This window comes from Eurosta solidaginis, chromosome 5, assembly GCF_040869045.1.
Source record: "Eurosta solidaginis isolate ZX-2024a chromosome 5, ASM4086904v1, whole genome shotgun sequence".
In the NCBI taxonomy this organism is placed as follows: domain Eukaryota; kingdom Metazoa; phylum Arthropoda; class Insecta; order Diptera; family Tephritidae; genus Eurosta; species Eurosta solidaginis.
Genome location: NC_090323.1, coordinates 63,946,294 through 63,967,158, shown reverse-complemented (window position 1 = coordinate 63,967,158; position 20,865 = coordinate 63,946,294). Strand labels below are relative to the sequence as shown.

Here is a 20,865-nt window from a genome sequence, read left to right as displayed (position 1 = left end):
CTGGCTATACAATTAATTTTACCAATTATTTGTTATCCGGAATGTGTATACAGCAAACTAGATTCCAGGTCTGCACACAAAATTGATGTAGCCTTCAATCATGTAACGCGATATGTTTTTGGCTTAGCATGATTTGACCATGTATCTGAATAGAGGACTCGTCTGTTAGGTTGTGATGTCTCTGATTACCTTAGAACGAGAAACTGCATTTTCCTTTATCGTATGATGGCAGATAAAGCGCCCAGTTACTTATATATCAAGTTGACTCTCTCGCAGTCTGCTCGCATATGTGACATAATTTTACCAAACTATAACTATTTGAACTCTGCAAGGATATTCTTTGTCAATGTATCCGCATATGGAACTCCATTACGAACTCAATTCGCAATAGCTTAAGTAAAGGCAACTTTAAAAATGTTATATATTCGTTCTTTCGTCAATGAATGTCTTGATTTGAAACTGAGTTTACCTACATATCTTCTAGTCAATTATTATTATTTTTAATACTAAGTTTATTTTTATTTTCTTAATTGTTTTTCGTAAGCGTTGGGAGCGAATATTTGCTAATGTTAAACTTTTTTTCTTTTTGAATTGTAATGACCATTTCTATTATGAATCTGTTTTGGTTCCATCATATATTATTTTATATACCTTAAAAAGGTTTGGTTAATGTTTTAAATTTAAAGCTTGAATGTTTTATTATCATCCTATTATTTAATGTCTGTTGTACTATAAAAGATCATACATGATCTTGGTGTGCTAATATTTATTTCTTTTAATAAATGAAATGAAATGAAAAATATCTAACCTTTCTGCATGCTATGTATTTTTCCTTTCAGTTTCTGTATTTTCTTTTGAAGCCGATCATTTTCATCTCTTACTTCAGCATCTGCAAAATTAAAGGTTTTAATATAAATATTATTGTATACATAAATATTGTAACTACCCTGCATCAAAAGAACTAATTGCGAGGTAACTATAAGTTTTCGCTTAACACATCCAATAAGCTGTTGTACATTATTATTTGATTATTTTCTTTGAAAATAACTGACCATTTCATGGCGATTGCCGAAAAAAATTCTGAGTTCCATTACTTGGCAACTAATTTAATTGCAAACTTTTTATAGTTGACTTAACGTTACGTTATTTTGGGCGTTTCCGTAAAATAGCCAACTTTCAGCGAGCTTATTATTTGTAATTGCTAGTTTATTTTTTTGTAGGGTAATCATGAAAAATGAGGATACATGTATGTATAGATGAAGCTGCTGTGATGTAAAATTTAAATTTTAAGAATGTAGGGTTTTAAGCCTTACATCTTCATGCTAGCATATTACCCACTGCGTACAATATTATTAAAACTTCCATTCCATAGTGGATGTCCACACCAAAGCATAACATTTCAAAAATTAAAAAAAATTTGCACTACTTTCTAAAATATTTCATATAGGGGATGTAAAATATGCAACCAAAAATTACTTAACTAAACTAAATTTTCATCCATAAATGCCTTTCAATATCATTTAAGCTCCATACCTCTTTGTGTAAGTTCGTTAATCCGTTCATTTAAACGTCTTTTGTCTGCCTTTAAAGTTGCAACAGCTTCCGAATCACTTCCATTTCCCATTTCATCGCCAGCAGCCCCCCCAAAAACTTTACGACTATAAGGCAATCTATTGTCATCCACTGTCTCTTGTCTGGTACGTAAATTTTTCAACTCTTTTTGTAATTCTTCCAGCTCGTGTTCACGTTGCGTTATTTCAGTATTTGCTTGTGTCTCTACAGCCAGGGCTGCTTCTTTGAGTTCATCAAGTTCCTTGTGTAACTGTTTATTTTGCGTTTCCAGCGTAAGGGCACGTTGCATAGCTTCGTGCATTTGTTCTTGGTATTCACGTAATCTATGCAATGTCTGTGATTTTTCTCGTTGAAGCATTTCGATATCTTCAGACATACCACGCACATCTTTGAAACAGCAATCCTTGGCGAGAGCAGCTGGCGGACGACCTCCGCTTAGTAATTCGTTTAAACGGCGTATCTCGCGGTCACGTGATTCAATTTTTCGTTTATAAAATTCGACTTGTTCTGTTAAATCTTTTACTTTATCTTCAAACTTGTCCAACTCCAATTTTAATGAATTATTTGTTCCACAATTGGAACCATTCGTGGTTTGCTTTGGCGTAGTTTGTGCATTACATTTGGTGCAACGAATGTTTTCGTTATTCATTAATGCGGGTATACGTTCTCCAGAGCGCACTGTTGTAATAAAAGGCTTTTTTGCTACAAGAAAATAAATAAAACTAACATTATATTTAATATGTAAACTTGCGTCATTACCTTTCTCTTTTGCACTTTTCATATTGGGAGCGATATTTGCGTTCTGCTGTTTAGCTAAAAAAGATGCAAGTTGCTGCTGCAGCTGATCGCAGTGCTGCTCCAAGTGGACTTTATCCGTAAAGAGATTACGGATCTTTTGATTAAGTTCTAAAATAAAAAAAATTAAGAGAAATACAGTTCATATTTTATATAGAACATGAACTTGATCGTTGTACCACAAATGCGTTGCTCATAGCTTTCGCGTTCTCTCAAAATTTGCTGATGAAGCTGATTGCACTCAGCTAAAAGGCGCGAATTGTTACACTTGTATGGCTCAACTCCTAATTCCCAACAGGATTTTTCCTAAATCAAGTAGAAAGATCAAATACCACACGAGAGAAACATGTATGTGTTTTGGTATGGCACAAATTGCTAGCTATCCGTTTACCATGGCAACAGTTCGTTGTAAGTATATACATATATATGTTTTTGGTAAGTCTAGTTGAGGAGTCGACTGCTAATACACTACCAAAAATATCGAGAAAGGTGTCAAAAGACACGTATTGACCTCGACAACAATAATCCGAAGGCGGAAAAGAAAAATTGTATCCCTGTCCCGAGATATTTGCAGTTGAAGTTGGCGATTTTCATGTGGTTGTTGTTGTTGTAATGTTGAGTACCCACAAAAAAAAATTTTGAACATAAGTCCTTTGCGTGGATATAGTTTTGGTCTCCAATAGTGTTGGACCCATCCAGGGTAATTTTTTATAAGCGCGGCCGAAGACCGCTAACGCAGAAAGGTGTTCTGCGCAAAAATACTATGGATGCCGCCTCAAGTTTCGGAGGGACCCGCGGGTCATTTTTCGGTTTTTCGTAAATATCTTTTGAACGAGTTAAAATTTTTATATTCCGCCTTCGGATTATTAATACTGATGTCAAGACGCGTCGTTTGACACCTCTCTCGATATTTTTGATAGCGTATTAGCAGTCGACCCCTCAACTAGACTAATACCAGCATAAGTGTGACAAGAAAAAATTTAAATTTAAGTACATTCGATTATTGAATACAAAAACAAAAACGTTTAAACAGCAATATATCGGCACTCTGATGTTTGGGAATGTACCTAGCCTTTTGTAGCAATATAGGAGTATTACATATATGAAAAAAAGCAAATTACAAATATTTCAACATCTCTGTTCCGAAAATTGTCATCGTTCTAAATAAGTGTAGCCAATGTGCCATATAAAAGGCTTGCATTAAAAAGTACTAGCCTACATTTGCACGTCCTCAATTGGTGATTAAACAATTGAAGAAAAGGCAATACATTAGCTGTGTTTTTTATACACTCGTATACGTTTACGTTTGCGCGTGTAAAAAACGCCTATCCTCGCTTATATAATGCTTAGGAGACCCATCTAGCGGCAGTGGTTAAATAACTAGCTACAGCAACAGGGTGTACCGAAAAGCGGAGACACAACCCTCTGATGGCCATAGGGTATAACATATAGCTAAATCAGTTGCGATGAATTGTGGACGCACATATAATATATAGAATTAGTGTAGAGGGTGAGTATAATGCGTATTGAAATTTAGTAGGACAAATTTTATGCGCAGCAATTTCAGAGGTATTTAAAGTTTGTCGCTTAGCAGTCCATATAAAGTTTAAGCGTATAGACGTTTACGTGTACAAAAAAACACGGCTATTATAAAAGCTCTTAAGTTCCTCCATATATTCTTCCTAGCGGTATATCGTCAAATACTGTATCTATACTGGTTTGTGAGTTTGCAAATTGCAATATCCTATTTTCTAAGAAAAATATTCTTCTAAACACAATAGTTTGTAATTACAGTCATTTAAAGTAGGCTCTATAGGTAGTTGTAGCTTTTTTGATAGCAAGGAAATTAACTTTGAATACAAATCTGCTCAAGTAAGATAGAATTCAACCAAAACAATTTCAATATTTTACCAATGCTGTGCAAATAGGCAGAGAGACTATTCTCAACCACTTGGGTCTTATATTTATATTCCGTCAAACACTGTTAAAATATCAGCTGTAAAAAAACTGTAGTCCGATGGAGCCAGTCAATAACCTCTGAAGAGTTTCTCCAAATGGAAATTTTTTTTTTGTGGCACAGATGAAGGAAAACGGGGAAGGTGAATCAGGTGAATAGAAAAAGCCTGAATCACCGTAGGACGTTGCCATGGAAATAGACATATGTTTATCGAAATTCTCGGAACTAGGGAGCTCTACGAAATCGCCGATGGGCTTATGCACTTTAATGTATTTAAATGTTTTAAACTCAAGTATCTGTTTTTGTCACATTCAGACCTGTTAAATAATGATTACTAATGCTAATGATTAGCCGTTCCCGCTTCCCAAGGCAGTCGGTTCTATGTACCGGAGCGACTCGGGATTTTTCCCGACCAAGGACTGTCATTTCAGTGTGACCCCATTTAATTTGTTTCGTCCCTCCCACAAATTGTCATCCTCCCAGCAGCTCCTTGCAGCAGGACTGCTACATATTCTCTTACTCCGGGAAGGTATCGGACCCAATCCGGGTCCGTCTCCTGACCCCGGTCCTGAGAAATGGTTTTGCTGCATTTGCCAGAAAAGAATCTTTTTAGGACGGTCATACTCTGTTCAGTGTGTCTCGTGCAAGGGATGGTTGCATCGGACAGGTTGTTCTGGGCTTGATCCCAAAACCCGACGTCCACGTAACTTTTATAAATCTTTTGTGGCTCCTTGCTGCTCACGCCCAAGGGCGTCCCGTAGTCTACGCCTAAGCGTATCCCCACTACCTTCCAGCAGCTTCGCTGCTCAGCAAGCCACAACAAGTACCCGCTGCTGCTCGCGCCCCACGGCGCCAACAACTCAAACAGCTGATACCACTCATAACTACTACCTTCGTAGTAGAGCTGGTAGCAATGCTGAGCATCAGCCCCTGCCCGTCTTCTTCTCCCCCCCTCTTTTCTGGCAGCAATCGTGCAGGTCAGGGAAACAGACTCTTAGTCCCTGCCTCCGTTTGCACCGTCTGCCAGCACAGAATATATAGGTTTGCGACATCCGCTCAATGCAGCTCCTGCCTTGGGTGGTGCCACTTTCCTAGATGTTCTGGTCTCCGCGACGGCAACCCCTCGACGGGTTTCATCGCGCCATGTTGCCAGGTCGCGAACCCAAATCATCCGGGTACCCCAATGCTTGCCCAAGGCCGCCCAGTCCCAAGGCCACAACAGCAATTGCGTCCTGGCCTTCCACAACCTAGGCGTAGCCACAAGTCACTTACCCCTAGAGTGGCGGCGTCACCCCTCATGCACTTCAGAATTCTGCAGCCAAACTGTAATGGACTAACTGGGAAGATTACGGAGATAGTCGATTTCATGAAGCGGCACAACATCCGCATTGCTGCGATTCAAGAGACTAAACTCACAGCAAGATCTGCATTGCAGACCTGCTCTGGTTATAATGTTCACAGGAAAGACCGCGAGAGCGGAAATGGAGGCGGCCTCGCGTTTATTATACACCACTCTGTGCAATATTATATATTTGATCCTGGCATCGACCGCAGGGACAATGTCTTAGAACGTCAAGGCCTATCTGTCCGGTCAGGCGATGCAAATCTAGAAATCATCAACATCTACATCCCTCCTGTCACCTGTTGCCCCAGTGGATACCGCCCTAATATCGAGGCCTTACTCACTGGCAACAATCGCATTATCTTAGGCGATTTCAATGCCCATCACGACCTATGGCATTCAAACTTGCGGGCGGACAGTAGGGGTGAGATGTTGGCGGATCAAATAGACGAAACGACGTTCTGCACAATAAACGGAGACGCCCCCACACGTATGGTAGGAAGCTGTCATAGCTCGCCAGATATCTCAATCGTGAGCGCAGAACTCGTAAACTGCGTCAACTGGCAGCCGATGGTAACATTGGCATCCGACCACCTGCCCATACTTATTTCGTTCGAGCGTACCGCCGACTTCATCGTCACCGAAAAACGCACTTTCATAAACTTCAAAAAAGGAAAGTGGGAAGAATATAAATCTGCAACAGACAGCAGCTTTGCTGCCCTCCCTATCCCGACTGATGCCCGCCAAGGGGAGCGTGCCTTCCGTAAGGTCATTGAATCCGCCTCGGCACATTTCATTCCCGCCGTGAGAATTCCCGAAATCCGGCCCCACTTCCCGGCGGAGGCCGCGAGCTTAGCGAGGGAACGCGACCTTATAGGACAGCTTGATCCAGGCGACCCCCAAATAAGGGATTTAAACCAACGCATCAGATTGCTTGTGGACGAACACAAGCGGGCGAAATGGGAAGAGCACCAAAGAGGTTGTAACCTCTCTACCGGTGTAGGTAAACTTTGGTCCACCGTAAAGTCCCTATCGAATCCGACTAAGCACAAAGACAAAGTTTCCATCGCCTTTGGCGATAAGGTGCTGTCGGATGCGAAAAAATGCGCGAGCGCTTTCTGCCGACAATATATAATGCATCCTACGGTCGACAAAGATAGACGGAGAGCCAATAGACACGCACATAAACACAAATTCAGCGCGTCACCAATTACCATCACCGCTAGAGAGGTTGAGGACGCCATTGGTCGCGCTAAACCATCCAAAGCAGTGGGCCCAGACGGCATAGCCATGCCGATGCTTAGAAACCTAGGGAAAGAGGGTTTCAAATATTTAGCGCATGTCTTCAACCTGTCTCTTTCCACCTTTGTCATACCCGAGAAATGGAAAATGGCCAAGGTGGTCCCGCTACTAAAGCCTGGGAAACCAGCTAACGTAGGTTAGTCATATCGTCCGATATCTCTCCTATCGCCAGTGGCAAAGACGCTTGAAGCCATTTTGCTCCCTTATTTCCAAGCACATTTGCAGCTAGCCCCTCATCAGCATGGCTTCAGAAAACTCCATAGCACTACCTCCGTGCTAAATGTCATTAGCACCCAGATAAATTGCGGTTTGAATCAATACCCCCACCATAGAACAGTACTCGTAGCGCTAGATCTATCAAAAGCTTTTGATACGGTCAACCATGGCTCGTTACTGCAAGACCTGGAAGGGTCTACCCTTCCCCCATGTCTTAAAAGGTGGATCGCAAATTATCTGGGTGGTCGGCAGGCATCGGTGCAATTCAGAAACGAAACATCAAAACAAAGGAGAATTAAACAAGGGGTGCCACAGGGTGGTGTCCTATCCCCGCTTTTGTTTAATTTCTACATATCTAAGCTACCTTCACCACCGGAAGGAGTCACAATCGTTTCCTACGCCGATGACTACACAATAATGGCCACAGGCCCAGGCCCAGAGATCGATGAGCTATGCAATAAAATAAACGGCTATCTCCCTGATCTCTCCAGTTTTTTCGCCTCGCGAAACCTGGCATTGTCACCGACTAAATCTTCCGCGACCTTATTTACAACATGGACGCCCCAAATGTCGACCATATTGAACATCCACGTCGATGGCACTACGCTACCGACTGTCCTACACCCCAAAATCTTGGGTGCGACGTTTGATCAGGATCTACATTTCGGTGCGCACGCAACCGCAATTGTTCCAAGAATTCAGAGCCGTAATAAAATCCTCAAATCCCTTGCTGGCAGTACCTGGGGAAAAGATAAAGAAACGCTCTTGACCACATACAAAGCAATTAGCCAGCCGATTACGTGCTACGCGTCACCCATATGGTCGCCAAGCCTAAAAACCACCCACTGGAAGAAACTACAGGCCTGCCAAAATACTGCTCTCAGAATTGCCACGGGCTGTCTCCTTATGTCCCCAAAACACCATCTGCATAATGAGGCGAGAATACTCCCCATCAGGGAGAGAAATGAGATGCTGACCAAACAGTTTCTGTTGAATACCCAGAAACCTGGGCATTCCAACAGACATCTGATTGACGAACCAGCACCGCCTAGGGGCCTAAGGAGTCATCTCCGTAAGCATTTTGAGGAAATACGGCACCTGAGAACCCAGCAGTATGAAGCGAAAAAACACAAGCAGGTCCTTGGTGAACTCCATAGACAGGCGTCGAACCTTTATGTCGGGAATTGCCCGGTGAATCCAGTACTTGAAGAAAAATATCCAGAACTCGCGGAAGAGGAACGCATACTCCCCAGGGAAACGCGTGTCACTCTTGCTCAACTTCGTTCTGGATACTGTAACAGGTTAAACTCTTACCTATCCAGAATCAACCCCGACATACAAAATGTATGCCCCGCTTGCAATGTGTCCCCACATGACACCAACCATCTCTTTAATTGTAATGTGGAACCAACGCCTCTCACACCCCTTTCCTTATGGTCCACCCCTGTTGAAACGGCAAGTTTCCTTGGACTCCCGTTAGAGGATATTGATGACAATTTGTGATCGGTCGCGGCTATTAGGTGGGGCGAGCATTGCTACAACAACAACAACAACATTATCCGTTCCATTGATTATTTTCTTTAACCGCCATTTAATGATTACTTGCCATTATTTTCTATTTTTAATGATTACTTTTCAATTAATTAAAAAATAATCAAAAAAAAAAAATCATGATTTTTTACGATTATTGAAAAAAATCATAACAAAATCTAAAATAATCAAAAGTAATCAAAATAGGCCTTTTTGATTACTTTTGATTTTTTCCATTATTTTAAATTTTTTTTTTTATTTATTTTTTTTTATTTTTTTCCGCTTTGTTGAAAGAAAAATTCTTGTTTGTTGCATGCACGGAATAATTTCTACATATAAGTACAATTTAAGATGCAATATTAAATCGTAACCGCTTATTGAGGCAAATATATACATGCAACATATAGGGCGAATGGTATATGAGCGTTGATCTAAACATATTCTCCGGTATGTATATATATGTGCATAATTTGCTACACTCATTATATAAAATAATACAGATCCTCTATGGTTCATCCTTAAGTCAAGCCAATTTTGTTTTGTGTACAAAATTAATATATCCACTATTTTGGATTACGTTATGGCTATGCACTGATTGTTTTGTAATTAAAGTTTATCATATTGTTCCCTTTATTTTAGTAATATTGGTTTCATATCACCGCCAGTGTGGGGCAGTGTTCTCCAAAAAAAGAAAAATAATTAAAAACAATAAAAAAAAATCAAAAATAATCGAAAAAATCAAATATAATCAAAAGTAATCAAAAACGCCTTTTTTGATTACTTTTGATTATTTTTTATTTATTTATTTTTTTTTATTTATTTTTTTTTTCAATAATCGGAAAAAATCATGATTTTTTTCTTGATTTTTATCTAATGGTAATCAATTAGTAGTTGCTTTTTATGGAAAACAATTGAAATAATCATTGGCCATTAAAATAGACATCTAATTAATTCAGGGGCTGAAACTGTTATTCCTTTTATAATATAAGTCCTTGCAAAACTATTAATTTTGGACTTTAAATATATTTGGATCAAGATAAAAATTATTTTCGGATTTTTATTTTTTAAGTCCGATAGAACTAGTTAAACTCGGACTTTTAAAAATAAAAGTCCCGAAATAAAAGTTAAATCAAGACTTTTATTTTTTAAGGCCGAAATAAAAGTCCCGCTTGATAACAAAGAAACGGCTTATCCGAATTAAAAAAATTTGGTACCAATCGATTCTTCTGGATTCCTAAAATTCAAAACCTTATGGACTTTTGAAAATTTCTGTTAATAATACTAGAAATTAATCATAAACAAACTAGATCGAAAATCTCGTAGTATAAATGGTGAACTTGCAGTGGATTTTTGCAATAAATTTCGTTCCAATACAACTATTAGAGTGAAAATTGGTTAACCGCATTCTGCTATGATAGGAAAGCTTTCCAAAAAAAGTCAGTAGCCACGCCCTTTCCTGTATATAAAAATTTCCGCACAGAACATACGATATTTGAGTATCTAAAGAAGCCACGTTATTTAAATTTGGCACGTAAATTACTGACATTTCATGTAGTTGATCCACATAATTTTTTTGGACAATGGGCGTGGCACCAACTACTTTCCAATAAGATTTTTGGACTTTCAAGTGCGATAACTCGTACATACTTTGAGCAATATTTTTGCAAATTGGTAAGCGAACTTCCAAATAAGATTTTTGGACTTTCAAGTGCGATAACTCGTACATACTTTGAGCAATATTTTTGCAAATTGGTAAGCGAACTTCATATTTGAATTTGTACATGCCGACGGAAAAAGTTTTAAAATCGAATTAAAGTCACACCCATTTGTATATAAAAATATCAAAACTGGCTACTTGAATTCATTGCTAACACAGCTTTTTCGTTCTATTTTTGATTATTTTAAATGAATCCTGTAACGAATATTATAGCTATAACTACACTTTTTGTAATATTTTAAACAGCTAAACACACGAAAAAGCAACACTATTTTCATCTAAATAATTCTCTTTGGGTTTAGCTAATTGCAGTTTTACTCCTTTGTTCTATGAATAGTAATTCCTTCACCCCTGTCATATCAATTAATTTAACTTAAAAACAAAATTCTAACTTCTTGGTTAGTTATTGAGCTCAAGGCCGCAAAGATAAATAAAACACCATATATTTTGTGGTATTATAATTTATATAATTGGTCGATATTTCGGTTTCAATCTGAAACCATCCTCAGGACTAGAAAAACACAAAATTACGAATAACAAACATTAGGCATTTGTAGCAAATCCATGGCCATAAAAGCTCATAAATTAAAAAATCATGTGTGCTGAACTACCGGTTTCGAAGAGTCCTTAAATGATTCCGGAAGGGTCCCAAAATGATATCTAAATAGTCCCGAAATGATCCCGACGGGATCCCGAACAAATCCCGAAAACTATCCAGAAATTATGCCGGAAGGGCCCCAAAATCATCCCGAAATAGTCCCGAAATTACCCTAACGGGATCCCGAAAACCATCCAGAAATTATACCGGAAGGATCCCCAAATGATTCCGAAAAAGTCCCAAAATGACCCTGACGGGATCCCGACAGTCATCCAGGAATGATACCGGAAGGATCCCCAAATGATCCCGCAATAGTCCCGAAATAACTCCGACATATTCACGTACTTAGCAATGAATTCAAGTAGCCAGCTTTGATATTTTTATATACAAGTTGGTGTGACTTTAATTCAATTTTAAAGCTTTTTCCGTCGGCATGTACAAATACAAATATGAAGTTCGCTTACCCATTTGCAAAAATATTGCTCAAAATATGTGCGAGTTATCGCACTTGAAAGTCCAAAAAATCTTATTTGGAAAGTAGTTGGTGCCACGCCCATTGTCCAAAAAAATTATGTGAATCAACTACATGCAATGTCAGTAATTTACGTGCCAAATTTAAATAACGTGGCTTCTTTAGATACTCAAATATCGCATGTTCTGTGCGGAAATTTCTATATACAGGAAGGGGCGTGGCTACTGACCGATTACGACCATTTCTTTTTTTGGAAAGCTTTCCTATCATAGCAGAATGCGGTTTACCAATTTTAACTCTAATAGTTGTATTGGAACGAAATTTATTGCAAAAATCCACTGCAAGTTCACCATTTATACTACGAGATTTTCGATCTAGTTTGTTTATGATTAATTTCTAGTATTATTAACAGAAATTTTCAAAAGTCCATCAGGTTTTAAATTTTAGGAATCCAGGAGAATCGATTGGTACCAAATTTTTTTAATTCGGATAAGCCGTTTCTTTATTATCAAGCAGGACTTTTATTTCGGCCTTAAAAAATAAAAGTCTTGATTTAACTTTTATTTCGGGAGTTTTATTTTTAAAAGTTTAACTAGTTCTATCGGACTTAAAAAAATAGAAATACAGATTTTACTTTTATATGTGTACTTTTATGGAAAATGTTCGAAAAATAAAAAGGATGCATGATTCGTCATGATATTGCTATAGGGGTGCCTGGGAACTCAAACATTTTCACCTAGGAGAATTTTTTGACCAGGACTTTTTCTACTCCGAAAAAAAAATAATTATTATTTTCCGTCCCTGAATTAATTGATTACTAATGCTAATTCAAATTTAACAGGTCTGGTTATATTATCGACAAAAAATATCCACAATTTACTCTATTTGGTCAATGCACAATGTGTTCATTTAGAAAATCCATTTTACAACAATAGCAAAATAAGTAGTAACATTTTGACATATAGCGAGAAAGCAATAAATTGTCTTTGCGAAGTTTCAGCCAAATTCGACTATAGCTTCATGTCTTTTGAATACTTTATATAATCAAGAGCCCTATGGTTTTATGTAAGCGAGTTATCCGCGAGATTTGCGTTAAAAGGAAACCAATCAACTCACAAGAGCCTAGCATTTTTTGATCTCACACGATTAATTAAAAAAAATCAACCCAATTACGAAGTATACAAAATCTGCTATGAAGTACTATTTCTTGTATGTCTTATGTTCGCACACCATGGAGATGATTTAAGACTTTCCTGGTTAATAATTAACTAATTGTTTGTTTGTTTTCGAAATGATACCATCGCAATATACCAGTAAATGTTTCTTTCTTTTCACAAACATAATAATTGATATTCAATAATTATAAGCCGGTGTTAAGCTCATGAATTCTTAAATATTAAGCTACTTGCATAATTAGAAGGGGCTATTTTTCTTATTGACCAATTTTACGCCTTTTTTGCACCCTACTCCTAAATAGATTTATCATATCTGATGGCAATGAAAGTATACAAAAAACAAATAACCTTGGGGAAAAAGTATTTAGTACTGAATGGAAAAAAGTGTGCATTCATTTCAAGTTTACATTCATTAAAGATTGGGAATGGCTCCTACATTCACACTCTATATTGAATTATATTTTACCATTCAACTTTAGCTTTGAGTTGAAGTATTTTAAGCCATTCAGGGTAATAGTGCAGTTTACGGTACCCACCGAAATTTGGGCCAAAATTTTCGAGTGATGTATCAAAAGACGCGTATTCACGTCTAGATCAAGAATCCAAAAGCGGAAGTTAACTTTTTTTGGTAATAGCGCAGTTTACGGTACCCACCGAAATTTGGGCCAAGAAGATCGAGTGAGGTATCAAAAGACGCGTATTAATCTCGAGAACAATAATCCGAAGGCGGAAAAGAAAAATTTTATCACTATCCGGAGATATTTGCAGTTGAAGTTGGCGATTTTAATGTGGTTGTTGTTGTGTTTATACCCACAAAAAAAATTGTGTATCACCGTGGCGGTAACGGGTAAAAAAAGTCACTCGAAAATTTTGGCCCAAATTTGGGTGGGTACCGTAAACTGCACTATTACCCTTTTTTTACCCGTTCAAAAGATATTAAACCGAAAAAAGACCCGCAGGTCCCTCCGAAACTGGGGTGGGATCCATAGTATTTTTGCGCAGAACACCTTTCTGCGTTGGCGGCCTTCGGCCGCGTTTATAAAAAATAACCCTGGGCTACGCCATGCCAAGTCCGGGTGTGTGGTATAACCGTGGCTACCGCCACGGTGATGCACAATTTCTTTTGTGGGTACCTACACAACAACAACCACATAAAAATCGCCAGCTTCAACTGCAAATATCTCCGGACAGAGATACAGCGTATTAGCAGTCGACCCCTCAACTAGACTATTACCACACTTTTTATTTTCCGCCTTCGGATTATTGTTTTCGAGATTATTACGCGTCTTTTGACACCTCTCTCGATATTTTTGGTAGCAGTCGACCCAACTAGACTTTTACCCAATCTTTTTACAGCTCTGGTCGTTGGACACCCCTCGATATTTTTATAGAGTATTTTACGTGTTCACACACATATTAGCGGTATATTCTTAATTCAATATTTTCTTGATTTACCTCCAAAAGGTCAACAATTTTTTTTTTGGCATCTCTCAGACTTTCCGTCGATTTGAGCAAATCCTCGAATAGGGCCCCAACCAACGGTAAACCGGCCAATGGCAATGTTTGTGTGTAACCCAAGACATCAAGTTTTTGTCGTAAATTTTTAAATACGCCATCACTTGCACTCATACTGCAATTGGAAAATCCTTAAAAAACTTTGAATTCTTTTACAAGGCTCAATAATCCATATATCCCGCGTCCAGTTGTCAGTGGATTAAAAGCACTACAAGGCGAACGCATGATAAAAAACTTCAAGGTAGAGCCGCATTGTAAAAGTTCGTGCACACCAAGGGGATCGATATCTAGCGGCAGCGCTTGCTTGCATGCAGCGTTTGACAAATTATTTAACAGTGCTAGTCATGAATAGCATGAGCTTTACGTCATTTTCCTTCAGCTCTTGTTTTTTTCTCACTCTCTTTCATTCGCTGAAGCAGTCAAGTGTGACGTATTTGCGCAGAACGAAGCAATTTTGAACTCGTGAATGCAAAATTTTCTGTGTGTGATTTGTGCAGAAAAATAAGCTCGTTACCTAATCGATTACTTAATCGTCACCGATAACTTGGTCATCAATTATCGTCTTAGTCACTTTTACATTTGCCGTCTTTCAGTGAGTTTTACAGCTCCGGCTCACTCTCAATTCTCACGGGAATGCTCTGGATCATTCAGAGACTTGAGAAGCAGATGTCGTGAAAATTTCGCACAAGTGAAATGTGATAGGCAGATGTCGCCGCTGTTTTTCATTTAACTCACACGGCGAAAGGCTAAGCAGCGACATCTATTTTGGAAAAAGTGGGTATATTAAAGGCCGCGTTGCCAACCTAAAAAGAAGTAATTAACAACTTTTCTGGCTCACAAATTGAACCAGACTTCTATCTGGATTTATCTGGCTCAAATCGTTGTTGTTGCATTTACATGCAAAATTATTTATCTGGCTCAGAATTTTGCCACCGGATGATAGCTATTATTTGGTGAAACTGTGCAAATGTATGTTTTGCGCATGCGCGGGCTTTGTTAGTTTAGTGAATTGTAGTAGCGTGTGTAAAAAAAGTATTAAAGGGGTTGCAACGGGTCACTATCCCCTTTACCCAACTTCTGCATACTAACTGTTATAAAATCTCTGTTTAGTCGATTAAACAACGAAAAGGCCAACAAATACAATACCAGGCTTGATGTATTTATTATTTAAACATGGGCTGCAGCCATACAAAGTACATTATTTACATAAAGGTAAAAAACAAGGCGAGGAATTCATATTTTTGAAATGAAATAAATATAAATATACAAGTATAAAAATATACACTCTTCTAGAATTAAATTTCCCATCCCAATTGAATAAAAATAACAGCGTTGTATATTAACTTGGTTTCAGTTTAATAAAATAAACATAAATTAAAATAAATAGTAATTCATTTTACATTTTTTTAAATAACTTAAAAGTATTTAAAAATTTTAAGTAATTGTAATTCATTAATTAGATTCTTACAAAATTTTTAAAATTGTTTGCACCAAAGCTGAGATATTTTTTTCGCGCTCAAAGCATCGAGAAACAGAAAAATGTGGGGGTCAACCGGAGAAATTCTGAGATAATTGAAGTTATGTACGCGAAAAACGGATTTCTCCCACTTTTGAGATCTTGTACAGCGTACAAAAATTTTTGGTGATTTCTTTCTCCAATAATATCATTTAATACTATTCTTAGCCTTCAATTCAAGATGTTACGATCTTAATTACGAACTCTTTTCGTAAAGTTACAGCTATTTTAAGTTATGTATCAAATTTCAATGCACTTTTCATAATTTAAAATAGCCAAATGAATTGAAGGCTAAGAGTAGTACTAAATGATATGATTGGAGAAAGAAATCACCAAAAATTTTTGTACCCTGTACAAGATCTCAACAGTGGGAGAAATCCGTTTTTCGCGTACATAACTTCAATTATCTCAGAGTGTAACTGGTCACAAGAAGTTGACCGCTCCCAAGAAGTTGAAAATATTTTTTCAAAACGTTTCGGGGTTGAGAACTAAGTCTAAGCCACTATTCGCATTGAGCTCAAACCTAGATTATGATATTTTCGTATTCGTTGAAACTTGGCTAAACGAGAGCTTTTACGACAGTGAATACTTTGATACTAATCTCTACAATGTGTTTCGGAAGGACCGTGATTATACTAAAACTGGTCATAGTAGAGGTGGAGGTGTTTTAATCGCAGTCAAAAGGAAATACCGCTCCTCACTGGTTATGTTAGACAATAATGATACACTCTTGGATCAGCTATGTGTGTCAGTTAAAGGCGTTTCAAATATCACTATTTGTGCTTCGTACATACCTCGTTCTAGTGATGATGTGCTTTATAGAGCACATGTAGATAATATTCGGGACATTGCATTTAATCTTCATGATTATGACTGTATTTGTGTTCTTGGTGACTTCAATCTGGGAAATATTGATTGGTCCTATATTGATGATTGTAATCAGCTTTTTGCTAATAATATCAGCAGCATATCCGAAATTTATTTGATAGATAATCTAATGAGTTGCGGTCTTACTCAGATAAATAGCTTTTCTAATCAACTATCTCGTATCTTAGACTTAATTTTTGTTAATGATAACGTAAATTATGCAATTTCTGAGTGCCTTGATCCTCTTTCCACTCCTGGTATTCACCATGTACCGTTAATTCTAAAGATAGAATTCTATGAGTTTATTTCTATTTGTGCCGTTGATGAATCTATCAGTTATCGCTTAGTTCTATTTGTGCCGTTGATGAATCTATCAGTTATCGCTTTAGAAATATGGATGCTTATATGGTAAATTTTGCAGTTGATTCCATTGACTGGATTACATTATTTTCCCATGTTGAAGTCTCCAACTGTTATGAAATTTTTAAGCATAAGATTAAGGAAATTTGCAAAGCACATATCCCTGTTCTTAAAAAATACAGATACAAAGTTCCTTGGCACACCAAAGAGCTGTTAAAACTTAAAAATTTGAGAAATAAATATTTCAAGAAGTTCAAGCTGTCAAATTCCGTGACTCATAAAGAGATATATTTACGTTATTCAAAGCAATTTAATTTTTTGAACAAGGATCTTAAGCGTAGTTATATTCGTAAGTTTGAAGCGAATATAAAATATAGTTCTAGCTCATTTTGGAGGTATGTCAACTCCAGAAAATCTTGCTCAAGTATTCCGTCTGTGGTTTATCTCAATGATGCTCAAGCCCAGTCTACTGCTGAGGCTCCTAATCTCTTTGCCCAGTTCTTTAAGTCTAATTTCGAAGCTGACACTGACGTGAATGCGGAGTGTTTCGCGAAAATTGGTTCCCCAGTAAATCTTGGATCATTAACTTTAACGCTTGATGATGTTGAAGAAGGGATCCGACAGCTGAAGACATCTACAAATACTGATGTTGATGGGTTGTCATCATATCTTTTTAAAAGTTGTTCTGCATTCGCTGCCCGTCTGCTGCTTCTGTTCAATAAATCACTAGAGCGGGGTCAGTTCATTGATGCCTGGAAGGTAGGCTCTATTAATCCAGTATTTAAAAGTGGCAACAAGAATAATATTGCCAATTATAGACCAATCGCTAAGATATCCTCCGTATCAAAATTATTTGAGACTATTGTAAAAAATAAGATTTATTTTGCAGTAAATAGGTTTATCTCCATTGAACAGCATGGTTTCGTAAAAGTTCGTTCAACGGTCACAAATCTGGCAGTGTTTTCGGAATATTGCAACTCAGCGTTTCAAAGCCGACTTCAAGTTGATACTGTATACACAGACTTTTCAAAAGCTTTTGACAAAGTAAGTCCCAAAATTTTAATATTGAAACTTAGAGCTCCACCCTTTTAAATTGGTTTGAATCCTATCTCTCGTGTCGTAAATGTAAGGTCGTTGTTGATGGGTTCTCATCGGATTCGTTCATTGCGACGTCTGGAGTTCCTCAGGGTAGCATATTGGGTCCACTCCTTTTCATTATCTTCATAAATGATATATCCAGTTGTTTCAAGTACACTAATTTTCTTTTGTATGCTGATGATTTAAAGTTGTATTTGTCAATTACAAGCAAGGAGGACGTGTCGAATCTCCAATCTGATTTAGATAATGTCGCGATTTGGTGTAAACGAAATAAACTAAATTTAAATATTAAAAAATGCTCACATGTCTCCTACTCTAAGTCTCGCTGTCTTCTGCCTACATCTTACAATATTGATGGGCTTCCACTATCCACTTTAAGCGAAATTATCGATCTAGGTGTTGTATTCGATTCCAAATTTCTGTTGCACAGACATTTGAGCTACGTAATTGCAAAGGCATATTCAACACTTGTATTCATTAGACGTTTTGGCTCTGACTTTTCTGATCCCTACACTTTAAAATTGCTGTACACCTCACTTGTACGTTCCAAATTAGAATACGCTGTTTTTATCTGGAGACCATACTATGATTGTCATATTAAGAGGCTTGAGCGAGTTCAAAAAGTGTTCGTCCGCTTTGCGTTGCGGTCATTAAACTTCATAGACCCGATTCCCCCTTATAGGAGTCGTTGTTTGCTTATTAGCTTAAAGTCCTTAGATACTAGACGGTCCATTCTGTCCCTCACTTTTGTGTTCGACTTAATAAGTGGATTAATTGACTGTCCCTTCTTGCTTGAGAGAATACGTTTTAATATCCCACAGAGCAGTTTACGGAATCACGATATTTTCTGGTTGGACTTTGTTAGAACTAATTACGCAACTAATGCTCCGATTTTTAGAGCTTTGAAAGAATTTAATTCGCTTATGAACCCTGGAAATATTGATTTTTCCTCTACGAAGGAAGTATTTAAACAAAGATTAAATGAACTTTTTCTTAGCTAATTAGTTTTTAAGTTAAAATAATAATGGTTGTTATTTTTTTAGATGCTTTTCTTCTTGTAATCTGTGTGAAAATTTTTTATATTTTCTAGATTAATCTAATCTAATCTAATCTAATCTAATATATATTATAAATGGGAAAGTTTGGATGTTAAGATGTTTGGATGTTTGGATGTTTAGATGTTTGGATGTTTGGATGTTTGGATGTTTGGATGTTTGGATGTTTGGATGTTTGTCCAGACGTTTGTCTTTGTGACTCAATAACGCAAGAACGGCTGGACCGATTTGGATGAAATTTTGCACACATATAGCCAATAGTCTAGAAGGATCTACTAGCTATATATTTTTCAAAAGGGGCGTGGTCCCCGCCCCCTAGGAACAGTTATAATTTAATTATTATATTTTTTCGTCTTTGCGACTGAATCACGCCAGAATGGCTACACGGATTTTGATGAAATTTGGGACACAGACAGTAGTCTACTAGCGAAATTTTTTTCGAACATGGAAAGAGGGGTGGGGGTCCCACGACCCTTCGACAAATTATTTTTCATAATTTTTACACATTATAACTTTACGTATACTGGCCTTCACCAATATCACAGACTCAAGGGGTCAAATAAGTCGAGGGCTTACAAAGTAAGCAGTGACACCCTCCGCCCGCCCCCCTTTATCTCCCCCTCTGGTGTAAAATCCATAAATTGTTATAACTCAATCTAAATTTTCTCCTAAATCAATAGTTTTTGGTATCTGGTACATACAGAACGAGATCTAGGCAATTTTGGAGGAACGATCAGTGGTCCTCTCCTCTACTCCCGCCATCCGCCCTCCATCAATTGTTTTTATTAGCACGCTTTTATTAGCTTTACCTGTATGTTTCTATCTAACTTTTTATTCGCTCCAATGCGCCTGCTGCCTTATTAACATGCTTTTATAATTAGCTTCACTTTATTTGTAATCCCGTAAGGGTCATATCGAGACCCTTCCGGGATCATTTCTGGATGGTTTTCGGGATCGGTCCGGGATTACGCCGGGGTAATTTCGGGACTTTTTCGGGACTATTTCGGGATCATTTTGGGACCCTTCCGGGATCATTTCTGTATAGTTTACGGGATCCGTCCGGGATCCCGTCGGGGTTATTTTGGAACATTTTCGGGACTATTCCGGAATCATTTCGGGAATATTTCGCAATCATTTGGGGACCCTTCCGGCATCATTTCTGGATGGTTTTCGGGATCCGTGCGGAATCTCGTCGGGGTCATATGGGGACTTTTTCGGGATCATTTGAGGGCTCTTCCGGCATCATTTCTGGATGGTTTTCGGGATCCGTCCGGGATATCGTCGGGGTCATTTGGGGACTTTTTTGGGATCATTTCTGGATAGTTTTCGGGATCCGTCCGGGATCTCGTCGGGGTCATTTGGGGACTTTTTCGGGATCATTTTGGGGCTCATCCGGCATCATTTCTGGATGGTTTTCGGGATCCGTCCGGGATCCCGTCGGGGTCATTTCGGGACTTTTTCGTGACTAATACGGGATCATTTGGGAACCCTTTCGGCATCATTTCTGGATCTGTGCGGGATCCCATCTGGGTCATTTCCGGACTATTTCGGGATCATTTTGGGATCCTTCCGGAATCATTTCTGTATGGTTTTCGCGATCCGTCGTTGATTCCCTCGGAGCCATTTCGGAACCTTTTCTGGAGTATGTCGGGGTCATTTTGGGACTTTTTCGGGATCATTTGGGGCTCTTCCGGCATCATTTCTGGATGGTTTTCGGGATCCGTGCGGGATCTCGTCGGGGTCACTTGGGGACTTTTTCGGGATCATTTGGGGGCTCT

The 20,865-nt window shown here is 38.1% G+C and overlaps 2 protein-coding genes across 4 annotated transcripts in view; one reads left to right on the top strand and one right to left on the bottom strand.

The window, feature by feature from the left end:
- Cep135 (Centrosomal protein 135kDa) overlaps window positions 1-14,673 on the bottom strand; it is a 163,994-nt gene extending 149,321 nt beyond the window's left edge. For 2 of the 3 annotated variants that reach the window (XM_067787682.1, XM_067787683.1), the window contains exons 1-5: window positions 14,132-14,673; window positions 2,547-2,673; window positions 2,332-2,478; window positions 1,534-2,274; window positions 809-889 (exon numbers count right to left, since the gene is read on the bottom strand). In XM_067787682.1, the coding sequence (XP_067643783.1) occupies window positions 809-889; window positions 1,534-2,274; window positions 2,332-2,478; window positions 2,547-2,673; window positions 14,132-14,305 (1,270 nt within the window). In that variant the 5' untranslated portion in view covers window positions 14,306-14,673. The remainder of the gene's footprint in view (window positions 1-808; window positions 890-1,533; window positions 2,275-2,331; window positions 2,479-2,546; window positions 2,674-14,131) is intronic. The other variant, XM_067787681.1, reaches the window with a different exon arrangement.
- mrn (general transcription factor IIH subunit 4 marionette) overlaps window positions 1-20,865 on the top strand; it is a 127,076-nt gene that overhangs the window by 93,207 nt on the left and 13,004 nt on the right. The gene's annotated exons all lie outside the window — the stretch shown is intronic.